The sequence below is a fragment of the Diuraphis noxia genome, unplaced genomic scaffold, assembly GCF_037042655.1.
Source record: "Diuraphis noxia isolate RWA-SAM2 unplaced genomic scaffold, SU_Dnox_SAM2 contig0002, whole genome shotgun sequence".
In the NCBI taxonomy this organism is placed as follows: Eukaryota; Metazoa; Arthropoda; class Insecta; order Hemiptera; family Aphididae; genus Diuraphis; species Diuraphis noxia.
Window position 1 is genome coordinate 66363610 of NW_028301712.1, and position 27067 is coordinate 66390676.

The 27067-nt window shown below is 34.9% G+C and overlaps 1 protein-coding gene across 2 annotated transcripts in view; it reads right to left on the bottom strand.

Annotated features, from left to right (window-relative positions):
- Nucleotides 1-216: 216 nt before the first annotated feature.
- LOC107170131 (homeotic protein ultrabithorax-like) overlaps nt 217-27067 on the bottom strand; it is a 149127-nt gene continuing 122276 nt past the window's right edge. For both annotated transcript variants that reach the window (XM_089218597.1, XM_089218596.1), the window contains exons 2-3: nt 3833-4831; nt 217-712 (exon numbers count right to left, since the gene is read on the bottom strand). In XM_089218597.1, coding sequence (XP_089074723.1) covers nt 4545-4831 — 287 coding nt within the window. In that variant the 3' untranslated portion in view covers nt 217-712; nt 3833-4544. The remainder of the gene's footprint in view (nt 713-3832; nt 4832-27067) is intronic.

Here is a 27067-nt window from a genome sequence, read left to right on the forward strand (position 1 = left end):
GTGAAAAAGGAGACAATAAAAATTAAAACGCATTTTTTTTTCAGTATAGAATTTCACTTTTATCTTTTATTTCTATTTATTCACTAACAGTAGGTATATTCAAATTATTATTATTATTATTATTATTATTACATATTTCAGTAAATATATATATTAAAATTATATACATATATTTTGGTTTCACAAAAAAAAAAAAAAAATTGAAAAATAAATAGGTATTATTATTAATTTTATTTATTATTAAATTTCGTATTATTACACACTCGCTATAAATAATATTATCAATATAATATAATATATAATATATGTATTAAAGTTATTTTTAAATATATTTTTACACGTTGACGCTAAATGTAGGTACACACTTATATATATATATATATATATTGTATATACATTATTACATGTATATTAAATTGCTTTATATAATATATACATATTATATATTATAGTCTATTTTTATTGAGGATCATTTGAGGGGTACAAAAATAATAATAAAATTAAAAATAAAACAAAATATACTAATTTTTTCCTTAAAAAAATAACCTATAACAAAACCATATATAAAAAAAAATTATACATAAAAAAAACAAATAAATAATAATATTATTATCTCTTTGATCTACAACACAGAGGGAATACTTTTCCTAGTCTCGGTGAGCTCGTTCACGAATGAATGTGTGGTATGAGTGTGTGCGGTTATCGATTTGACCTGAAACAGGGTGCCATACTAGGTTTTAGTAAAAAAAAAAAAACAAAAAACAACAAAAATGTAATAAATCATATTATAAGAAATAAAAACAAAAATAAAATAACATGCACAAGTTCAAAATAAAAATCAATATAATATGTAATAAAATATTATGTGGAGTGCTGGTTATGTGTGAAGGAGTCAGCCGTCTTGTGACGTTTATTCTGTGTGTTTCGGTCTATCAATATTATTATCATCATATCTGTATCTGATATATTTATGTATGTAATGTATATAATCTTTGAACGCCATGAGTTGAACGCGTTAAGGCATCTGAATATATTTAAGCATACATTCTGCAGGATATAAGATAAATACCTGACAGTAATTATAATGTGTAATCGACCAACTTTAAAAATACTTTTGTGCATATATCATGCGTATATATATTATTATTATTCTATATCGTATTATAATATCTATTCAAGGTTCTGATATTAAAATAATAAAAATATAGAATAAACTCTATTACACGGTTATGTAATAAACTTAGGTATGTATTTTCGCGCTGCAAAACGTATCCCCCCCCCAAAAAAAAAAAAAAATAAATAAATAAATAAAATAAAAACATTCGCAAATTAAATAAACCCACTACCTATTTTCCCTCTACACGCCGTGTGCTAGAATAATAATATTCGGGTGGTGCGATTGGCAGTATATATTATTATTATTAAAGTGTTTTTTTTAATTTTTTTTTTCTCTGAGCGGATCGTCGCCGCACGTATAACATAATATACAAATGACATTCTGCCGTATACTCACGCGTACAAGGGTCACATTCGCGAGGGCACAAACAATGGTGTATAGAGAGAGAGAAATGTAGAGAGATGTAGGAAGAAAGATAGAGAGATGAAATGAGCGAGAGAAAAAAAGGAATGGAGAGAGTGAGAGAGAGTATTATATTATGTGCGCACTTATAACTTGTCCCGGCGGCATAACTCTCGAGTACACGACAATTGCAATGGGTATGCGTGTGTGTGTGTGTATTTTTCGATTTTTTTTTTACGATCCGATAGCTTCTGAATGAAGTCGTTCCGAAAAAAATATATATATATATATATATATGTAAATACACGTATATATCGAGGCAACAGTGGTGATACGGCTTTTATATATAAGTTATAATATTTATGCGGTGTCTCCACAGCTGCATATGTACGGGAAAACAAATATTTAATGTATATATATACATATAATATATATATATATATATATAGACTACATCGAATACAATTAGAATTGGATATTATAATACATATATTATATTGATTAACATGTTTGACGGAACGTGTTTATCGCCGGCGTAAGACTGAAGGTACCTATAGAGGTATACCCATGATATAATATGCGTGAAGAAATAATAAAATACGATAATTTGTCCGGTGGCGTTATATGTATTATATTATATGAGCTTCTATATCGACAACGACGACTAAACCACTATAGCAGTAGGTATATATGCCATTTATTATTGTGTGCGACCGCTGGACGGTCGTAAAAACTCAATGCACGCCAATAATGTATATTACCTATATAGGAAAAAAAATCACAAAATTCTAAACCTAAAGAGACTGAATACGAAAACTCGTTGTACCCGCGGCTACCGCCGTGATGTCACGCGCCATCTTATGGTTTTCAGTTTTCATGATTATTATTATTGTGAAGAAATAATTTATTATGTTGTAAAATACGAATCCCACGTTTTCGATTTATATCGATTTATTACAATATAATATTATATGCTACATTCGTTATATTCGGATACGCACGTAACGAATATGAAATATAAACGCCTGTCCTGTTGTGTAGATAATTCATTTTTTATGTTATATTTGTTTTATTTGATTTAATTATAATATACATTGTGTATCGTTTTCCAACTGTCGATTATTTCGTTGTATTTTTTAATAACTTTTAAAATAATATTTTTTTCAAACAACTACAAACATGCGTATTTATTATGATATATTTTTTTTATTCCTACACCATTTAAAATATATATAATGCCGCTGTATTTAGACAAATATTTCGTGATAGCTAGTTAATATAAAATACGAGAAAATCGCTGTAATATCTATACTAATATTATTTTCTATTTATTGTAGCTATAATAATCCGTAATTTTTCTCCTTCACACGTCATAATATTATTATTTTCATAGTAAAGTTTCGAGCGAATAAACGCCATTCGACTTTATAGGTTATAATATTTAGAATAATATTCTCCTGTAGCTGCAGTATACATGTATATATATATAAGGACGTCTACAGCACAATTATTATATAAGGTACCTACTCGCGTTTATTTTGCAGTCGAGCAGTCATCGAAAACGTGAAATAATATATAATAGCATGTGGTATATAATATAATATAATATAGAAGAAAAAAATTATACACGTCCAAATACTATAACAACAAGGACGGTACCAAATTTGGCGTTTCTGGTTTATTTTTTATGTAAAAAAAAAAAAAACTAAAATAATAATAGCAACAATATAATAACACAGGAGCCCCCCAGGCCCCAGGCGCACGGGACGTCGTCTGCAGTACGTATTATGCATTGACTAGTTTTTGTGGTGACCGGACAAATTGAAACGCTCGAGCCGAAGACTCCATAAGGTCGCGACGGCTGACAATTTTTTTTCGTCACCGCCGCTCTCTTGCACACGCACAGTGCACACATAGGCACACGGCCATCGCTGATCAGTTATTCCGACAACGCTGTAGCAGCATCAGCAGCAGGTGGATTGGCCGAAACAAAAGAACAAAATTCTCGAAATATCATCATGCGGTCGGACGCGGGTGACGGAGGTTCGGGGTGAAAAAATCTCTATGTATATATAATATAAATATCTTATGCGATGTCCATACAGTATATATACCTATACCATTATATACAAACACTTGAACAAATATAGATGTTTAAATTATATTATATTATATATACATGTTACTATATCGTAGTTATACATATATATATATATATATATATATACTGCAGATAGATTATATACTAAATTATTTACACAATATACTAGTAATATAAAATGTTTATATTTAAAAATGCGGTCGTCTTCTTACCTGGTGATCGTGATCCCAAGGATTCGTATATATATATATATATATATAGGTATACGAGCGCGTGTGCTCATGGCATTCCTGCAATCCTGCCGCAGCAGCAGCTAGTATAGTGTTGTATCGGCGGCAGCGGCGATGGCGGCGGCGGTCACGGTGACGTCTTCTTTTTGCGATGCCGCATTTCGTTGCCGTCGTATTTGCATCAGCTCGGCCGCGCGGTTTTATTATTTGGGACGATTCTGCAGGATGGCATGACGAGAGTCTGGTTGGGGGGGGGGATGAAAGGGTTTCGGTGACTTAGCACACCTATTACGTATATAGATTTCGTATTTACATTTACAGTATTATATTTATAAATATATTATATATAATGAAAAAAGCGACATAATCCTTATGAATACATTATTTTATATAATAAAATAGGGGATAGTATATACAATATTATATATTGAACACAACTAGAAACAAACACGACCGTCGCGCGGGCGACAATAGTATATAATACAATAATATAAGGTTGCATGGGTATATATAAAAAAAAAAACGAAAATTACAAATTTATGTACAAAAATAAAAACGTTAAAAAAATATGGCGACGAAGGGGGTAAAAAATAAAATAATAATAATAAAACGATAAGGAAAATTAATGATAACTCGTATATTATAGGTCAGGGGTGGTTGTTTTAAAAAAAAAAAGATGTTATCCGTTTTTCTTTTAGCGATCACCGGCGGCCTGAGCGGCTGCCAGCACGGCGGCCTTCTGCGCCTGCGCCTGTTTCTCCTGCTCATTCAGCTCCTTAATGGCCTGTATCTCTTTTTTCAGCTTCATCCTCCTGTTTTGGAACCATATCTTTATTTGCCTTTCGGTGAGGCACAGCGCATGCGCCATCTCTATCCGCCGCCGGCGAGTCAGGTAATGGTTGGTGTGGAACTCTTTTTCCAGTTCAAGGGTCTGGTATCTGGTGTACGTCTGTCGACCACGGCGTCTGAGTCCGTTTGCTCCTGGAACAGAAAACGAACGAGATTAACCAATTGTTTCATAGTTATAAATATGAGTATATCAACTTATGTTATAAGTAGGTATAGAACGTGGGTGGGGTAGGTACGATTGTATTTTATAGCAGATAGATGTCAAATTGTATTATTATAACGTATATATACTATATAGGCATAGTCTTAAATTAAAACAGTCACGCATTATTTACGCTATTATTTTATATCACATTCACATAATATCTTTGTATTATTATTACAATTATGTATTGTTGCGACCTGCGCCATAAATGAGTTGTAACGTGTTGACCGAATTCCGTGTATGGAAATGTGTTGACTTATATATTTAATAATATATGGATAGGTTTATTTATTTATAAATGTTTAGTAGAGACAGATTGTCCCCATTCATTTTTCGAGCATAATTTATCGAGTTTGTATCTACAATAAACATCAAATGGTTTTATATATAATATAATTAGTTTATGTATTATTATTGAGTATATTTGTCAGTAAATATTTTATCCATTGAAAGTCTACTATACAGCCAACTGTAATAGATTTTCTATATAGCTGATGATTTATAGGGATTATTATATTCACGCCGTACATATAATTATATATTATTAGGTATTATTGGTACCAATAATAAAATAATTATTGAATCCAAAATAACATTTTATCATATGATTCTGGGAACTCGTTGACTAAAAAACTATATCGTCTGTGTATCTTATATAAACACAGTTGCGCCTATGCCGGTGCATGATGTTGGAATGGTATATTATCATTAACTTATATGTATTATATACATAAAAAAAAATTAAATATTCGTGTTCCTTCGTATTTAATATAAAGATATTTTTAAGGTAACTTAATATTTTTTTTTGCAATCAGTCTACGAATAAATTATTTTTTAATTTTAAAATCGCTTTAACTCAAACATTCGGTATATATTTATGGATGCATATCGTGCGCACACCCTACGAAGCGTATATACAACAATTTACGTCGTAAATCATCGTGCTCAATCTTGTAAAGTATAAATGAATTTAAACGATATAATATGCGCAACCGCATTAATATAATTACAAATCAATATTAAACACTTAATAACGAAGTCTGAATAATATATTATATGACACGAGTTGTATATTGTATAGCGATAGCTGTAGCCTAACCGCAGTTTTCATATAAAAAAAAAAAACAGGTTTGTGATCAATGATTATATTCCGTGTAAAATAAATACGTATATAATATACTTTTCCGACACGCGTCTTATCGTTTCAGATTCGTTACCTATACTGGCTTTATCATTAGTCGTTTAAAGCTACACAATATACTAATCATGCATAAGTATAGTAGAGAGATAAAATATATTCGCGATATATGGGTACCTATATTACAGGGATGAGAGTTTATAATGTAGTCGTGACTTTTTAACTTCACCGTAAAATAAATATTATGAATTTGATAAATATTAAGTGATATATTCGGTTTAGATTTGTTTTACGTTTATAGTTTCTATACACAATATTATATCGTATATAACCTACATATTATAATTTGGTGTTTTAGCATGATGTTTCTTCTATGTTAATCGCGATTAGCCCTTAAGATTTTTTTTTTTTGAAATATGAATATATAATGTGATTCGTGCGGTGAATAATCGATACCAACTTTGGAGGAGGAAAACCAAAATATCTATATATCGGGCGATTATATCCACTGCACCGGCCGTATGCAGCGGGTTGCATTATGGTGCACCATTAATGGCGATCATACAACACGCACACATATATTATATTATTTATTATCAGTGGGGATTCTGCGCCAATTGGATATACCTATTTGAGGACTCTGACGGCGGTGTGAACGCGGGTGGGCAGCCATGCGTGCGATTGATTTACGGCGTCGGAACGGTGAGTTACGGCCATGTTGGGGACTCGTGACGTCACGCGGCATCCGAAAATAAAAAAACCAGACGGTGGCGGCCACGTCGTGATATTAGCTGCATCCTCTTAGTGGTGGGTTAGGCATATTTGTATTCATATAATCACGTGCACGCATTGCTGCAGAGTAATGCTTATAACATAAACTAATATTTATAAAAAATATTGTCTTTATAATAAACTTCTATGCGATATTAACTACTTTCAACGTTAGGAAAATATTTTGAACGCTGCTGCGTGGTAGATTTATATTCTTATAATATATAATCCGTCCAGAGTAGATGGTTCAGCAGAGCGTTATATATGTAGGTACGCGACGGAACGGAAAAAAATATCGAAACGACGAAAAATCTTGGCATTTGGACACGTTCCACGGGCCAAAGTAAATAATTGAATTTGTGGACCAATGCGCTATGGTGTGTGCAGCGTAAGTGGGATGAACCTATTTCTACTTAAATATATATATATACCTATATGCTGGACGGCGGTGGACGCGATCAACAAAGATTACAGAAGACGACGTGGCGGCGTTTGTACGGGGAGGAGCGAGCTGCAGAGTAGGTGAGTGGTCGGGTGAGACGCCTTCCGTTTAATTCGCGCGCGCTATAAAAGTCTTATAGGTATAATGTTATATAATATAATCCGATTAAGAACCCTAGGTTCGATGTCTATATATGGGCTGTATATGTGGGTATACGTAAACGCGTATATGTAGAGGCGTGTGCCACCCGGAAGGTTTTCGGCCGCAACCATCGATACATTTAGCCTGATGGTCCCCCATATATATATATATATATATGCGTCGTCCGCTAGCGATCAGTCGCCGTTTTATAAGTTTTCAGTTAGCTTATATACATACATACATATATATATATATATATACAGGTAGCATATAAGTACAATGTATATGTTATATATATACTTATTTTCACTGCGGGAGGGGTGGTACAATAATAACACTTAAGAAACTTTTATACCAACGGCCTTTTTTGTTAATTGGATGCCCACGCTTAATGCATAAATATATATATATATATATAGGTATAGGAATGTATACAGATTTACGATACAAAACAGCGATTGGATCCATTAACAGACCACCGCGTATTACTACCGTAGATTTCGGATTGTGTACTTACACTTATGTTCGTATACCACCGCGCTGCAGATGTCTCGTATACCGAATTTATTATATAATATCTAAATGTAGATAGGTATAAAATATAATGAGCGCGTGTGAATATAATGACGGCGGCGGTAATACGACTATACAATTATTTCGAGAAATAAATTTAAATTATAAATCACGTACAATATATAATATGTTGTGAGTAGCAGCAACCACGTTTGCCCGAGGTACATTATAATACGGTAGCGTATTGTATCTAAAATGATATAATTTAGCTTAATATTAATATAATATTCAATAATATCGATTTAGTGGTACTGTTTGCTTCGTCTCGGCCATATGGCAGTGGAGAGAAGGGGAAACGATTTTTTTCTATTCCACGCTGCGCTGCAACTTATAGGTACACTATTATAGCGAAGGAAGAGCGCCTACGCGATATAAGATAATAATATAACATACCAACATAATATTTTAAAACCACGGTCGGGCGTTTAAATCATAATAATGTATTCATTTGTGGCCGCAATAAAAAAAAAAAATTATAATATTGTTATTATAATATACACGCCCGTTTCGCCGCCGTCTATATTACAGTGTATGTATACCTATTACCTACGTATATTGGGTGTCGAACGATTGGATGTCTTATTAAACGCGCTTAGATTATTTACAACGAACAGGTATAAGACGCCCGTCATATACTTATAGTAGTATGTACAGGTAAATTATAATAAACACCGCCGCGCCGTTTGGCGATGAAAACGTTATTATAATATTATTTTAAGCGTTATTACTCAATTTATATACATAGCATATTATAATATATCATATATACAATGCATGACGGCGCAAGTGACACCTGTGCATCTAGTAGTGTTGAATTCCAAACGGAATAAAACGAGAAAAAGGTTATAATAATGATATTATGTCCTGAACACTATCGTCTACATAACGGTACATATTCGTGACGGTGGGTCCGCATTATTATTATATATATTGTCCCCGTGACCGTTGCTGCGGCGGGAATCTTTCGACCGAACAAACATGTTCATGATATCATTGTACAATATAATATATATCATACATATTATTTAATATTGTACATATCAGACGCAAAGAATGGGAAGGAACAAAAATAACCCGAACGGTGTACACTCCTACTGGGATATAATACAAATAAAAATGTATATGTACCTAATGTGTAAAGAATTTTATTATATGCATGCGGGAGCGCATGACGTCTGATTTAGGGTGTGTATACACATCTTTACCTTGTTGAAAATCGGATTTCTGATCGTAAACGGTCCCTCCGGTTCTCTCAGAACTCGGTCTCGAATTGGGAGCGCGCGGGATAAACGTTATATATATTATTATGTATAGAGATTCCGAGAACGGCGATCTGTTGCGTACACAACACGCGGTAAGCGCAATATACAATATATACGTCATTTACACTTGATAATATATATACTATAATGTACAGGTATTATAATGAGTATACGATATGTATATATCAATATTATGTACATATGGAATGTATATATAGTCTACGGCCTGGGATGCAATACCATTTGTAGCTATATAAACGATCTTATTCATTTATATAGCGTCGTTTCTCGAAATCCTGTCGTACAAACCATCACTTTATCATGATATATCGAAGGGTTTATATATATATATTAAACGGCCCTGTACTATAGCCATGTAGGTAAAATATAAATGCCACGCTCGCCTCAAGTGAACATAATACACGTATAGAAGACATTATACATATATAATATATATATACACCCAAGGGTAAATCGCTGGTCACAGGGCGTACCTGTATACATTTATTATGTATATGTAATATTCGCGATATGAGTTGAGAATTTGCATAATTGAACGCGAGCAAGAAATGCAGTGCGGAAACGAGACGTATAATACTGCTGTAGCACAAAGGTGGGTACGCACGTATATATATATATATATATGTACGCGATTTAAATAAAATAACTCGTACAACTATACGCGGGGTTGATTTACGGCCGAGAGGGGTTTAGCTCACCGGCGGCGGTGTATTATTATTCAGACTTCTGGCAGGATACACACACACACAAGCGAGCGCGCACTAGTGTGAATACGTTTTATACCAACAAATTGGATGCCAAAGTTGCGTAGGTGTGTGCGTGCGTGTATAAAGAATGAAAGTAGAGGGCCCGCGACGACGGCGATCGGGGCGAGGACGAGCTAGCTGAGTAGACCGGGGAAATCGGCCAGACATTGTGCTCCCGAACCAATTAAAGTAACGGCATAAATTTGCAGCTCTCGCGACATCCAAGAAGTATATATTATACTACGTGGTGTATATGTATATATATTCGCTACAATTCGCGTGCGATTCGGTGGAGGAGGAATTTAGCCGAAGGGGTCCCGCACTGCTCAAGGGATGGTTTATATACGCACCTACCCGCCAGTCCAGCGCTCAGCATCCAGCGTGGGTGGCGGAGGACGCGACCCCGGGGAAAAGAATTAAATTACCTCTCCACCATCGCCCTCAGTAATATATATATATATATGTACGTGGTATAAAAGTATAAGACGTGATGAACGGATGACTGCGATAGTGGTGGAGGGTTGTGGAATCGGAGAAACAAACCGGATATTCGAGGTGTCGTTCTACGACCGGAGAGGGTGCGGCTTTTTTATATATACGTTTTTTTTTTTTTATATATATACTTCCAAGTTAGTCGTTCCGGAACGTAAATACGATGGCGAATTCTCCCGCGAAAAGGTGACGTGACTTATATTATGCATTTGTTTCGACGGGTCGTAAAATACGGTACGCACCTATACATATTATACATATATATTATATATTTAAGGTATTTATTTTTGTAAACGCTGGATAACTGAGGGGTGCAAATAAGTGACATTATATAACCGTGAGATGCTGTTTTGTGGTGTTTACTTACTAAGATTCAATTGTACACCTAATATACAAATAAAATATGTATATTTAGTATAATAGTAATATGACCAATATCGTTTGTGATAATATATATCTCGCGATGGTGGGTTTATCGGGGGGCTTTGGAGTAATTTTTCTGCAATATATATTGGAAATACACTCTAGAGAGCTAAAAACAATCCCCACGTACACGAAAACCCAGAAGTATCGCGGGAGCATAAATATAATATGTAAGTATACCTTATACTGAATCTTGTACAATATTTTTTAATGGTATAACCTATATGTGTGTGTTATTCTTCAGTACAACTTGGTATAGGTTTATTATGATATTCGCTCAAACTTTGCAACAAAATATTGTATATTCCTATACCTATTTAAAGACTTTTACTTAAAAACAAGTTTATTTTATTAATATTACAACGCAATAACTAAGACAATTTGATTTTCTGTAAAATTAATAATTCTAGCGAAACACGCGGTCCGATTAATGTTACATAAAAAACTTGTGTTATTCAACGGGAATAAACTTTAATTAGTTTCAAAACTTTGCGAACGTTAATACGCGCGCTTATTTTCGTCTTTGTATTAAAATATAATACTATAATAGATACGAGACGTATCCCTGATATTAAAATGTATACACATTGTTGAGCTCAAAAAGTGAAAATCATATAATTGTAACCACTCTCTGCGGCTGACACACGCAATATTTATAATGATATATCGTAGGTACATAATATTTTGATACCGAGGACACAGACGGATATTATACGTCTTAGAATTGTTTAATAACATTTTCGTAGATTTTAATTACATATTTTGTACTGCTATTAATACGTATTAGTCAATATTATCAATAATTTACCGGCGGGTTTCCGTCTGAAAATTTGGCAAATTATTTATTTATAGCTGCAGTGTTCATATGCATATTATTATTTTTATAATATATACCTGATTCTGGTTAAAATCAAATTATTTAGCAGGTTGTATGAAGGAAAAATCACACACGGACGAGTATAACTATTATAATTAAAACGTGATATTTCGGCTCATACTTAATACATATACATAATAGTATATTGATATATTGAGATAATATACGCGTTCATTATTATTTAATGGATACATTGTCGAACAATATAATATTAGGATTTTAATTTTAATTTTAAAATAATATAATTATGCGAACTCGTGTATATGATATTGCTGGGGCGCGCTTTTTATGTGAAAAACCGTAATTAATAAAAAAAAAATAAATACAATCTGATCGTCAGCCATAACTCAAAAAACTTGCACAATACACTTATACCTATATCTATAAAAAATAAAACGTAGGTATAATATATATTATACATATTAATATTACCTAATATTATATTATTATTATTATATGTAGTTGGGTCAAGCGTTTTGTGTATATATATATATTATATTGTGATGTGTAGCGGTAAGAAGTCGGAGGACAGCGGATTCGACGTGAGGTCTGTGCGTGTATGTTTGCCTTTGGAAAAACTAGTTTTACGACCGTCGCCATGTTATAAAACAGTTTATCATATTACAAGCGTCGTCGTCTCGTCGAAGGTGCGAGGAGGCTGAAGGGAAACCGGTCCTGCCGCATAGGTACGACGAAGATGACGACGACGACGAAGACTGGACGCTGCCAGCTAACCCGTCGTCGCCGAGGCACCGCCGACGTGAATAATATGATAAAAAACGTATAGGTTGGTACCTATCTATTAATAATAATAATATTATATTTTGCGTTACCTAGCGCGATAAATGATCTAGTCCAAGACAATTAGAATATTTTAGGGGGCCCCCATTCAGTGGGTTCGATTAAATACACACTGAGGGTAGTGGACTCGTGATGTTTGGTAGGGTGTAGAGTCTACACTGTAGACGAATTGAGAGAGCATTTTTTTCCCTAAGACTTTTATAAAAAATCAGGAATAAGCTTTACCCCCGCCGAATTCATTGAGGTTTATTTCAAAACGTCCAATATGTATAATAATGTAGCGATATAGTATAGGTATAATTATTACATTATTTAATGCATAGATGATTATAATGGCAGTGACTATATAAACCACCGCATCAATTGAAATGCATTTAAAATCGAATGCAAGTTATTGTCAGTGTAAGTTATTCAAACCAGGGAGGATGACTCTTGAATTAAACTTGGATAACACTTTATCAAAAAACGGTTAGTTAAAATAAAATATTATTGTGCTAATATAATATTATGTTCTTGGTAAAGTCTCTGATCACTGTTAAAATATTATGCCACTGGTGTTTAAAATTTAAAGTGATGCAAACTTTAGTCGGCATTACCTAAATATTTTAATAATTTCTCGACGTCCTCACGAAGTTTGTTACACCCGTGAGTAGCGGAAGAGATAAATTAAAGGGTCTGCAATGACTTAATATTATATGATTACAACCTGGTGCAAAAGTTTGTGCCACGTGTCGAGGGAACTTTTTTATTATTACTCCCCAAGTCAGCGTAATATATAACATTGGCGTTATAAATTTATAATAAATATTGTATTAAATTGAATCATTATGATATATTATACCTAATAATATAATATATACTAGTATTAAATGTATTTATGTATATTTGGTAAATAAACCATGTAAAACATAAAATGATCAGTTTTTGATTAAATAAAAAAAATATAGTCATAATAATGAGCCGCTTGGACACGGACGATATAATAGGTAGAGGAAAAAATGTAAATTTGTTTTTACCTGTCAGAATGTTTATGTGACAGAATCTGGAAGGTGTTTAATATATAATATAAATATATTATATATATTATACGTACAGCACTGCGCGCGCAGGGTATACTTTATGATATTCTCGCACTAATTCACAGCGATTCGTAATTAGCATTATATATATACTGTATAAGTATATAATATATAGGCAACACAGTGTGTATATTGCATATAGCGGATAAAATTTATTTACCAACATGCATGGCCGTTTAGGTTGCCTGTCTAATGAACGCCTCTAGAAATGTATCATTTACACCGCCACCGATTCCACACATAATATAATATGTATATATAGACATGTGGGTAGGTTATAGGTGTATATCCTAAATATGCACGTGATAACCCGAACCAGAGTTTTGCGCTTGGCCACACTACTGCAGCAGACGATTTATGTGCGCCCCACGTCAAAATCTGATATATATATAATTATATATAATTTTATACATATGGATGAACGCAAAGCATAAATACGCGAAAAAAATCCTTGTCCATAAATTTTAATACATATTTGTCGATCATATTTTAATGCCGCCATATTATAATATGATGTTTGTAAATCGTCTGATATATTATTATTATAAATGTTTGCCGTCTTGAAGCGCTGCAGCGCTGCAGTGTGTGCGTTGGGTTTTTGTTGGCGAGCGAATAATAACATTATTGTACACTTCCCCCTAAAATGCGTATAATGTGTTTGTATTATTAAAAATTTTTTTATTTGCTATGGATTTAAAGGTCTAATTTAAGAACGAGCTTCGCCGGTCGCCCCGATCGATTTATGCGCGGAGGAGAGTTGCAGTACACGACCTCGTCGTAATTTATTTACGAAAATTATAATAAGCAAATTGGTTATATCTGATGGCAATAAACTACGAAGGACTTGCATACTAAATAGTGGCGAGGCGGCTGCTTTGTGAGGACCGGGTGGGGGATCGTTCCGCGCACTCGGAGACCGCGAATTCGTGTTATTAGCGAATCGCATCTTATTTACGCCATTCGGGCTTTCTATAAGCCTCTGAGAGGGGTTGTCCAGCAACAAAAGACGTTATTACATACACTTAATCTGGTGTGACACGAGTGCCGAAACAAAAGGGTTAAGACGTTATACTGCTGCACTCGCATGATTGCGACGATTAATATAATATAATATTCTACAATATTATTTATACGTACCAAGTCACGAACTATATAAGAGTAAATTATACTAATAAATTATAAACAACTTTAGTATAATATAATATGTAAAAACTAACATTATCGATATTATATCTTTAGCATTGCGTAATTATTGCACAGTAGCCACCGTGTTCGGTAACCGTATTTTCATAATTATTGGTTTCAATAATAATTACCAATTAATTACCTAGTGAATTGTGCGTGCGAAAGGTTCACTAGCACTGTTATAATAGTCACCTATTGCAGGTTATAATATAATGTTAATAATATATACAATATAATGCTAATACACCTACTATAAATAAACCAAACATTATTTTTTTTTTAAATGCTACTTAATAATAATAAAAAAAATTAATATAATCGTTCGCCATATACAATTTGTTTTAATGTAAAATACTGCACTGTATTATTATGATGTACCTGTAAACCACGCGGTCGTTTTCATTTGAGTATAAAACATAATACTTCAATTAAAATATATATTAGGTTATTTTTATACGCACGCCGACCTATACAGTAGCAAAATACCTAATATTTAAGTATGAGCGTAAGTGCACACTCAGTTGGCCTTTCTCGTCACCACCAGCCCGCCTACTATGCGATATTAAATATTATAAGAGCATAATTTAGTTATCATCGCACTTGTATATATATTGTGTTTCGTAGTCTCTCATCGGAATTTGAATAGTTTTTCTCATATTTGAAATTCCATTAAAACAAAAACCTGATTGTATAGGTAATAATGAATAATTAAATAATAATTATAATATATGCATTACGTGATGTTGGATACGCGAGTTATGATGACAAAAATTACACACACCGTGCTCCGATGGATTGCGGTGATGTTTATATTATATGCTATATGAATCAATGTAAAATACATACATATCAAATATACGGAAAAACACGGAGCGTGCTACGTGAGAAATAAATTGTACTTGTAGTATTATTATACAGAATAGAGCCTCTATATATATAATAAGGTATATCGGTCGGAAACGAGACAATAACGTTATTGTTCTGGGACAAAAATGTCAAATGGTGAAATCATCGCACGACCGACAGGGCCAAAGGTTAGGTTATAGGTTGTATTATAAGTATAATACGCACGAGCTGAATGTAATGTGTGCGAGGGAGGGAGGGAGGGTACCCCTTAGAACGCTTTACCACCACTACCGCATGCTTCGTGACACAACGCGCCAGTTTCTGCCTCAACCCTATCCTGTTAAAAAAAAAAAACCTTCCTCTTTACACGCACACATAGAGCCTTAGAGCCACAGAGGTATTGAACTAATAAGAATAAGAATTCGACAGGCGTGATGTCCCATCATAATTTACTCCTTGACTCATAAAAACGACTTATTTTGCTACACACGCCTAAATAATATATTTGATTATATTATTATTATTATTATGTGGTATTAACATTTAACAAAATATAAGACACTGGTGATGGGAAAAAGTTTCACAATGCAAGCAATACTCGTACTTTTCGTTACGCATACGCCAGTATTCGCTTACAATAATATTCGCTTATCTTATTATAGGTATATTAAAATGTTTAGGTATAGGCGGTATACTTGCACACGCGCACATAAATATATACAAACGGCTGCGTTAAGCCGATGTAAAAGAGTAATGGCGTTATGTCACGAGGCCGAATCTTAATATTAGTCGTTTATTGAAGACGAATTATATAGGTAGGTAGGTTAGTGTGGTTTCAACACAGAACCACGTTTAATACAGTTAATAAATTATATAGGTACTGGGTAAAGTATAATGTCAATGTATATAAACGACCAAGTTATTTCAAATTCAATTGAAAACCGTTAGCATTAATACACCCGCGGTGAACTACAGCGGTCACGGAATATAATAAATCGTATACCTAATAATAATAATAGCTATGATGAACGTCTTATTAACTGCCCACCGGCCGTTTTTCGAGGATAAATATATTCGTTTCAAATTTAACCAACCCTCACACATTCCCCCAACCAAAAAAGAATAACCTCTATCATCCAATATTTTGTCTACCAAATATTACTGTCATTTCATTTATCCATCATTATAATAAAACCTATCAACTTAAATTTAATATTTAATCTTACACTACTTATACTCATCATTAAAAATATTCTAATTTTTCCTGCCAATTATTTTTTGAACTAAACCTGTATCATAAATCATGATCTACAATTGTTTTATTCTAATATTTGTATAAAATATAGTAAATGATGATCGAATGTCTCATTATGGTGCAATAATAATAAAAATAAAATATGATAACTAAATTAGATGGATACGAATAGGTACCTATATATTATTTCGTTTAGTCAAATGTGTATTGATAAGTATTTTGATAGAAGTTATATATTAATTATATTATAAGACGTTATAATGCTGCGTTTTACAGGAATAGAAAATAGTAATACACGAAAGTGAAGGTTTGAAGTAATTGAAGCGTTGTTGAAAAAACACGCAGCACTCTAATCTCTTTTGCGGTCGTTTAGAAAGTTAATTTAATTTTTATTTAGGGGGATACACTACAATAATTGCTCGCGCTGAGTACATACGCTAAAGCGCCGTGGCGTACATGACGTATATATATATATATATATACGGAATCAACTAGACGGATCGAAGGGGTTCTAAGTTTTATGAACGCTTCCACAGTTCCTTGGAATTGAATTAGAGTAGGTACTTTTATCCAAAGGTCATCGCTGGATTTGCGGGAGGGCCACGCAGTATATATATATATATATATATGTATGTATGTATATACCTATACTGTGTAGATGATTTAGTTATATATGTGGTAGGGTACGCGCGTGTTCAGGAGCATATTTGAACCGTGTACAGCAGGAAACAACTTTTAAGCAAACTTCTCAGACGCTTCGGACTTTGGGTCGAACGCCCGCGCTAATTCACTCAGACTCACACTTCTGTGTGTATTGTGTAAGTATAGTGTTCGCGTGTTTTCAATTTCCCCACGTGAACGATGCAGCATAGTACGTACATGACGGTATACATATACGAAAAAAAAAAACAAATATTCGCGGAATTTTTTTTGTTGTTGTTGCTGCACAGTAAATTTCTAACAGTGATACATAAACCGAGACGCGTATATAACAATATACAATTTAATACGCCCACAGTAGCGGCGGATTTATCTCTGCAAAATAACTACTGCGAGCCTATTTCGCGGCGTGATTATATGTGATTGAACATAATATATTATTATACAGTCATATTATGGCTCTACCGCACTACACTGCAGCAAAGATTCAGGCTCGATGGGAGGGGGGGGGGAGAAAAAAGCCAACTGGCGTAAGTACGTTTGACACAATAAAATATATATATATATTATATATGTATACATACTATAATTTATACGCGCAGTGCGTTGGCAAATCTAAATATACGAATCCGGCGCAATAATTCCAGTTGATTTATTCACACCTCGTAAACGAGTTTTTGGCAAAACGAATAATGCGTGCCAGGCTGAGGGCAGGCGAGGTGTGCCTTATCGGCCGGGTCCCGGTAAACCACCCACCGTCGACGCAGTTGCGGGTGACTTTAGCGTATAAATACGCAAGCGCGCAGTTGAACTCTCTCACTCTTTCTCTCTCTCTGCCTCATGTCTCTCGTATCCGCCACTGCCATCCACTCAAAATCCAATTAAACTTGACCAATAAATCAAACGGCCGCGATAGTTAATAATGTTGTGCGGTGGCGGCACAGTGCGGGGGAACGGCCCGCCGCCGTACAAGGGACAAAGAATATAATATATACTGCAAGAGCGGGTCGTGACAAAAATAAAAGCTCGGGAGGTATGTATTGTGTATATATGTACGCATATAGTTTTGTGTGTAAATGCAGTACCTACACCTTTATGTATATATATTCTAAAAACGTGACAAAAATTATGTGAAACACGTTTTAAATTAACGGGCGGGTGGTGTGAGCGTGTGTATATAATATATACGTACCTATATAAGCACGTATAGGAAACTGCGGTGACGGGGTGGAAAAGGCGACGTTCGAAACGAGGAGGGAAATAATCGTGGCGACTGTGTACTGCAGCTGAGGGAGAGACAAATAGTGAGAGTGCGGGCGCGCTCGCGCAATCGAGCTCCAAATACCGCGGAGTGCGGGGGAGAGATAATGCGCGCAGGGTCAATAAACATAACGAGCCACCCCCTTGCTTGTCCGCCCCACCCGGCTCTATACCATAGCTGCAGCGTGCCACGTCTTATTTTTAATTGGCTTTGTGTACAAACCTCAATGGAAAAATAAAGAGAACTTCCGCCGCCGGCACTGTTGCAGTATAAATTCCGTCGGAGGTTTTTTTTTTTTTTTAATCTCGAAGACACTAATAATATATATATAGTTACAAGGATAGCGCGCGCGCGAATAATAATATCGTTACGGCGTATATAGATTAGCAGCCCTTGCCGCCGCCGGGGAGGGTATTATATGTAAATTCACGCGGGATCGGTGAACTATGGCGATAAAAAAATTATGCGCGTTTAAAAAACGCACGCGAGCGCACGGTGCGCAATAATATACAGCGCGCGATATGGGTCCCCCGGGTCTGGTGACGGTCGGGTAGTCTTTTGGCGCGCCGTTTTCTTTTCCAAACGACGCGTTTACGAATGAATAAATGCGCGCGTTGAAAAAAAAGATAAACGCGACATAAAAAACGACACGGCCGGAAAATATTTACATTCAAGCAGTGTACAATAACCGTGTACGTTATCTATATAATATATAATGATATATGCATATATGGTTTATTTAATTTATACAAGCTTTCGTTTTTAATTTGCTCCCGCCGACACCACGACAATAAATGAGTATTTATATACATATGATAGTTATTGGTTATAATATGCCTATACGAAAAATTTGGTGTAAAAAATAATTATCGTTAACTGCTCAAAATGTTAATCACCGAAACATATATTTTTTGGTCTTAAAAATATTATTGTTCGATAGTTGAAAATAGGTATCGGAAGAACTATATATCTGTTTCGGTTTGAGATTTTCGCGGCCATAATATAAGAGGAATACCCACATGTTTGGTTATTGTCAATGGTGGTGTTGCAGGCGATTTTAAGGACAAGTTGGTCGCAGAAACCGCAATATTTTGTATTGTGTTATTGTAATATTTTTTGCGACCGATATGAATGTAATGAGCGAGATATCGTCATCAATCACGTCACCGGCGACGCCATTACGGCGGCGGCCCCGCTGCAGTTGGTCGGACGCCCTCCACTGCCGCCGCCGCCTCAACGGATTATAACGCACAGACAGACACTCATACAAGTTTAGAGTTATATAGAGACGTGGCCGCGTAACGAGACGGCGGCGGCCGTAAACGTCGTGTGTGTGCGAGTGTGAGTGTAAGTATATATATATATATATATATATATATATATATATATATATATATGTATGTATTTTTATGACTTAATCGCCGTCACTGATACCCTATAATTTACATAGTGCGCTGGTTGCCCTCTATAATCAACGGGGTAGTCACGGTCGGCGTCGTATATTATGTTCCTATATAGGTACAAATAATATACCTTCATGTATTTATATTTTTTAATTTTTTCGGGCTATAGTTGCAAACGGGTCGCAAATACTATATAATGTATTATACTCGCGCGCACTCTTATACTTATATATATACATACTATAATAATAATAATAATATTACATTATAGGTGTATATATATATAAATTTACACATGACGTTATGTACATACTTGATACTTAATAATTATAACTTATGTAATATGTGCGTAGGTAGGAATAATAATATAATATATCCTATATAGGTACTATAATACCCTCGCTGCTGTGGAGCTCATGAACGTTGAAAATAACATAATTAAACAAACGGTAAACATTGCACAAGTCGTGTGTGCGAGCATGATTATTAAATTTAACGAGATACATAGAAAACCCAATTCGTATATATTGTTATAAATTCATTATACGTTTCGAAATCAATCCACCACAAACGAACGAAGTAAGTTATATAGCGCAGTATAAAGCTGTTATTCGACCGGAAATCTTCGGCCGCTGACGTGATATTATACGCGCGCACTGACGGCATATTGGGCCATTGGTTTATCGAGTCGAAAATTATATAGAACCGAATATAAATAACATCACAGATCACAATAATATATAATATAATGATCTACTGTTTTATAGATTACACGCTACATTAATATTTCAACCTATAAACTATATATTATACCCGCACACGACGACTCAATTCGCTCCAGGACACACACACACACACACACATTCACACACTAGGCTTACGATCGTTCAGCTACTACACGACGCATATATTTATCGGTAGGTATAACCCCTATTACCTACGTCGTGGAGTTTTTTGCTTTTTTGTGCGATTTAATATATAACATAATATAATGTATACACGGCCATAGTTCTATACGGATAAATAATTAGACATCATAATGGGCTTCGCCTAATTTATTTAAATCACTAGGCAAAGTTTTTTTGGTCTCATTATGCATAGTATAATATTATATACGCATAATATGCTACGACTGAGCACGAGCTATGAAAGGTATACTATATACGAGTGCTGTCAACGGTAACTCGAACGGAAATATTGTATACACTGATTTGTTATTTATGTAATTCGTTGTTGAATACAATGGCAGGCGCACACGCACTAGACACCTATTCAATATCGATTGACTAACCTAAAAAATAGGCGTTTATGTATATGATATATTATGCGTGTTTTAAAGCTTAAACACAGTAATCTATTATACGACATTGATGCGAAAATGTTACCCACTATATATAACTATAACATCCACACATATAGGTTCAAAGTGTTCAAAATTGATTAATTCAATTAATTTGGGAGATTGGATTTTATTATTTATGTATATCGAAGCGAGAGAAGATGACTTGCTATCGTACAGTACATATTTTAATATTATGTATAAACGATATTAGGAATCTACTGTGAATTGGAAAATATATGTTTTAATTACGTCAACAGTGCACTTCAAAGTAGAAGAAAGTTACGAAATCTAAAATCATTTTTAATTCCTATTGGTGACAATATGCTTTTAAATATCACCATAATTGTAGTTGTACCTATGGGTATGAATGTATACATTAATATAAAAACGGTTTTTATTAAATGCTTAAGGCTATAGAGCATAATATTACATAAAGTCCTTGAATAGACGTATTCACAGTACGGCGTCATCGCCTAGCATTGCACCATCTCTATTCTAGCGAGTCAGTCGATGATGTAGGTGGTCACATCGTAATAATCAAATGAAACAATAATATTAATTGAAATTTTTAGCTCGCGATTGAAGAAGATTGTTTTCGCCCAACGAATCTAGAAGCGATTGCGTGTATACGATGGTGTTATATACCACATATTATTATACATCATAAATCGTAATAGTATGATTTATTATACATTATCATGGACACGTCGTCGGTTATGTGGTTTTTAATAAAACATATATTACACAGCTTATCGATGCAATGGCTTACAAATATATATTCCGATCGATATATACTCACATGATTTATTTTCCACATGTGTACACACACAACGGTAGTCGATTTGTATAGTCTGAATTTTGCTGAGAGAATTTGGAATTTTGTTTATGTCGTGCATCAACACTTGTCCGAATAAAAATTATACTCGTTTATCACCCTATATATTTTATTGTATATATAAGAACTGTGATGCATTTACCATTTTGGTAAACATTTTCGTATAACTCGTCGTAAACAAGAACGCGAAAATAACGTAAGTATATAGGTTAGGTTAAGACGTTAGGTACCTCTTATTCATTGCACATACAAATGTATATTATATATATATATACGCGCTAGCCTTTTCGAGCGCTTACCTTTTAGAGGCAATGTGTTTACAAAATTAATCTGTTTCATCCGTCGAGCGTCGTTGGATGTATTATATACGTTTTCCCGTCAGACCATTATAGTTATGTATATTTTATTTATTCGATTGGTTAAATCTCGAAAATATTTAAAAGTGTTTTTGTCTGAGTACCTACCTATATAATACCACTTGAATGTATACATCAAAGTAAAATATTTTATTTGATTAATGAACGGCCTCGCGCGCATTACCATATTATTATTACTATTAAAATTGTGTACACATGCGTTTATTGAACGTTGCAGTGGTTGCCTGCGGCAGTTCACACATTCTAAAAAACTTTTAAAATGTCTAACTGTGCATAGTATATCTATACAGTATACACTTGCATATGTTACCCGAAACTACATGTTATATAATATTCAGTTGGAATATTGCACAGTGGTGGAGATATTTATTGCATACGCGCGTTCTTCCGCACGAATATATACGCGGGAAAGTAATATATATTGTGTGTGTGAGTGAGTGCGTGTGTGCGTGAGTGCATGAGTGTGACTGTGTGTGCGTCTAAAGGAATAAAAATGGATCGCATCATTTATACGCACAACTCGTAAAGTAAAAAAAAAAAAGTGTTGACTAGTTTTATTCCTAAAACGATCGTAAATAATAAAAATAAAAATAATAAAACTTTGTACGAAACTAGTTGGCCTAGAAGTAAATAAATAATACAGAAAAAATAAAATACGCGTTTAAACTCGAAATACAGTTGTATACAACCTACCCATACGGTAACAACAATAATAATCGTACACGCGGTGGAAAGAAAATATAATATCGACGACGCTTCAGCGCATTCGATGTCTGGTTTATGGTGTTTTCATATGAGCGTAAAAAATAAAATATAGCTGGAGTTCTCGGCAAACATTCGAAGTTCGAACGTGGCACACCGGTGGTGTTACCTGTACCTACGCATGGTATTATATTATATTGTACAATATTATTCCAATAGAGACGTTTTTGTTTCACTGGTCTCTACGTATACACCGTGACACACCGACACCGTCACGAATACTGCTAATCGATATCGATAATAATAGGTATGTCATAATGTCTTCAAGTATAATATTATGATTATGATGGGAAAGAAACTGCTTCGACGAGGTGAAGTCAATACCACCCATGCAAAACAAAGTGGACAAACGATTTTCTTAGGAAATCTGTATAAAAGCGCGTGATGATTGCCGCGACACCAATAGACCATGACGTCGTAATCATAATATATTTCGAAGATGTTACAAAATAGTTTGAAAAAAATTAAGATTCTTCAATTTAGCGGAGACTTTAAAACGTTTGAAACGTACAATTGGCCGGCGATCGTGGGAGGAAACGAATGCGCGTGCGTAATTAAAACAACAAGGGAGCCGATAACCGGAGGCATTTTAGCGGTGGCGGTGTGCGCAGTAGTCGTCCAATTAAAAGCGGTTCCGAACAAATCAAAAGAAAAACCTAACCAGTACCTATCTATACGTGTACGCGGACATGAATAGCGTATACGAACATCGAAGACGAATTAAAAAAATAAAAATAAAAAAATCCAACTGAATCGGAAAGAAATCCCAAACACACCGGGAATGAAAAAAAAAACGAGAAACCATCGCCGTCGTCAGCTTTGCCCCCGAGTGTGTGCATATTTCTCTCGGTACCTACGCGCGTATATATCTACACACGTCTCACAGATCGAATTTTAATGATCAGTTTTTAATGGTCTGCCGATGTTCTGGTTTGTGTTTTTTTTCCTTCATCCTCTTCTTCTTCTTCTTTTCATTCTATACTACTGCAGCTGCTGCTGCTGGCCGCTGCTCCTTTCCTCTCCGCCGCCGCCGACGTGCACTCTTTTTTTCGTTCATCTCTATTATTTTTTCCTCGTTCAGACGCCATATCTCGGCCGCCGGATCGGGTTATGTTTTATTTATCGACGTTTTGCACGGCGCAGTTTCCTTTGTTTTTTTCCTGTACGCGTTCCGCCCCACCTTCCCTGCCGCCGTCTTTTACGCGCGCACGACGGCGGCGCGTATATTATATAAATACGCTCCGAGAATTATCATGTGCTGCAAAAAAACGCAGCCAATTAGGTCGTGCGCGGAGTCCTGGAATTCCGCCGCCGCCGTTCTTTTCCAGTTATCATTTTCAACAAGTCACAGATCAGGTTTTATGCGTTGCCGCCGCGCCGTACATGGATCATAATATACCGGATCCGTTTTGGACTCGGAGACAGACTACGAATATTATTCGAGAAAAACGTGAAAAAGCTAACGGCTGCTGTATAGCTCACAGTGTATATAAGATATAAACCTCCAACAGAGTGAAAAAAATAACAACGCGCGCGCGATATGTAATATGTATGCAAAGTGTCGCGCGCTATCGTGATGCAGGGAGCGTGCGCGTGGAATACTCAAGTGTAATATTATGACTTATACCTACGTAGATGAAACATCGATTCATAGAATAATAATAATAATTACGTGTAGCCGCAGTGTGCTAATATTGATCGATTTTCAGCTCTTTTCTTTCCGCATATATACATGTTATAGGTATCGTATAGGTATACGTAGTATAATGTGAATCATAACGTTATTTTTTTTTTCGTTTTTATTATCTCACGCGGATCTGAAACGAAACTTTCATTTCTTTCATCCCATTTGTTTATTATAATATACAATACCTACACTTCGCGTGTTATGAAGTCGGTACAGGCGTACAACCGTTTAAAAAAAAAATACATTTTAGGTACCTACATCATAGGGTCGCGTGGTGATCGCTATTACCTCATCGGTGCGTATATATCTACATTATAATATATTATCATATCATATCGATGGTCACGTGCACGTTATTTTGTCGACAATGCGCACGCGGATATAGGAAACGCCGTCGTGGCGCCTGTCCACTCGGCCATGCAGTGTATACATCATGCTCGACGAATATTACATACGTGACCGCATAGCTCATACACCTAAATATAGTACGTGTGTGAAGAAGGTGGATATGGTCGACGGAAACGCGTACAATATTCGTCCGTCTTGCGTGCTTGTAATTATATTATATATTATATTATATTATATTACTTATATATCATTTACCGCGTTAGGATTCACAAGACGATTTTCTAGTTGGTTTCGAAACTTCAAACGCGTCGTTCCTTATTGTACATATAATAATAAATAAGGCATGTTTTCTTACACAACCACAATATTATACTCCATCGCGATATCTGAAGTATTGGTCGTGAATTACGACTGCCGCAGATGTCCTGCGATGCACTCGGTATACTGCAGACACACAATCACAGCGATTTCGACTATTTCGTATCTATATGTACACAAATAGTTAGATACATGGCGGAGGGGTGTATCGATATTATAATAATCTCGCGATCCGATGCATGTGAATCACGGTCGTGGACCTCTACATATTATTATACTATGTATAATAATTGTATTTCTTTCTCGCCTCGTCTCGCGGTTATATCTAATTGGTGGTTTTTTTTTTCTTTTCCATCTCGACTCCCGAGATCTAACACCTCCCCGCGGGTCGAGGTTGCCAGGTCGCCGTAACGCGTGGTCGCTTCTCGCTGGAGTGGACAATCGTGTTCGGCCGTCACGCGCGTTTGAAAAACGAGCGACACGCACTGCGTCACGCGTACAACACGTTCGCGCGGGAAACGTTTTAATAAAAATACATATCTTGCGTAGAACGCGCCGTGAAGTTCTGCAGAAAACGGGGTGGTGTAGGTGCGGGGAGGGGGGGGGGTGTTGATAAATCTCTTATATACCGCCGCATATTATATTATGTACCGCTCAATAGGTAGGTATATTGTCCATAATATATTATACCTATATTATGTGCTGATGATATGAATTTATATATATATATATATATATATATATATATATATATATATATATATATATATATATATATATATATATATATATATATATATATATGTTACGATATCGTCCGAAAAACGAGGGGCGTACATAATACACGAAGAATAACATATTATGTAGTAACACTAGTAACCGCCGCCACCGTCGAATACATTATTATAATAAGCGCGTAGCACTCGTTTTTCCATTTTAATTCCGCGATTTATAAACTTTGTCCGCCGCGGAGATGTTCAGCGGGACGAACCAATAATGTGCGATCTTCGCATATTATACATATAGACCGCTCGTATATATAACATATAATATACATATATTTCTGCAACAACAACAACGATATATTATCATATACGCATATACATAATATAAGCGTA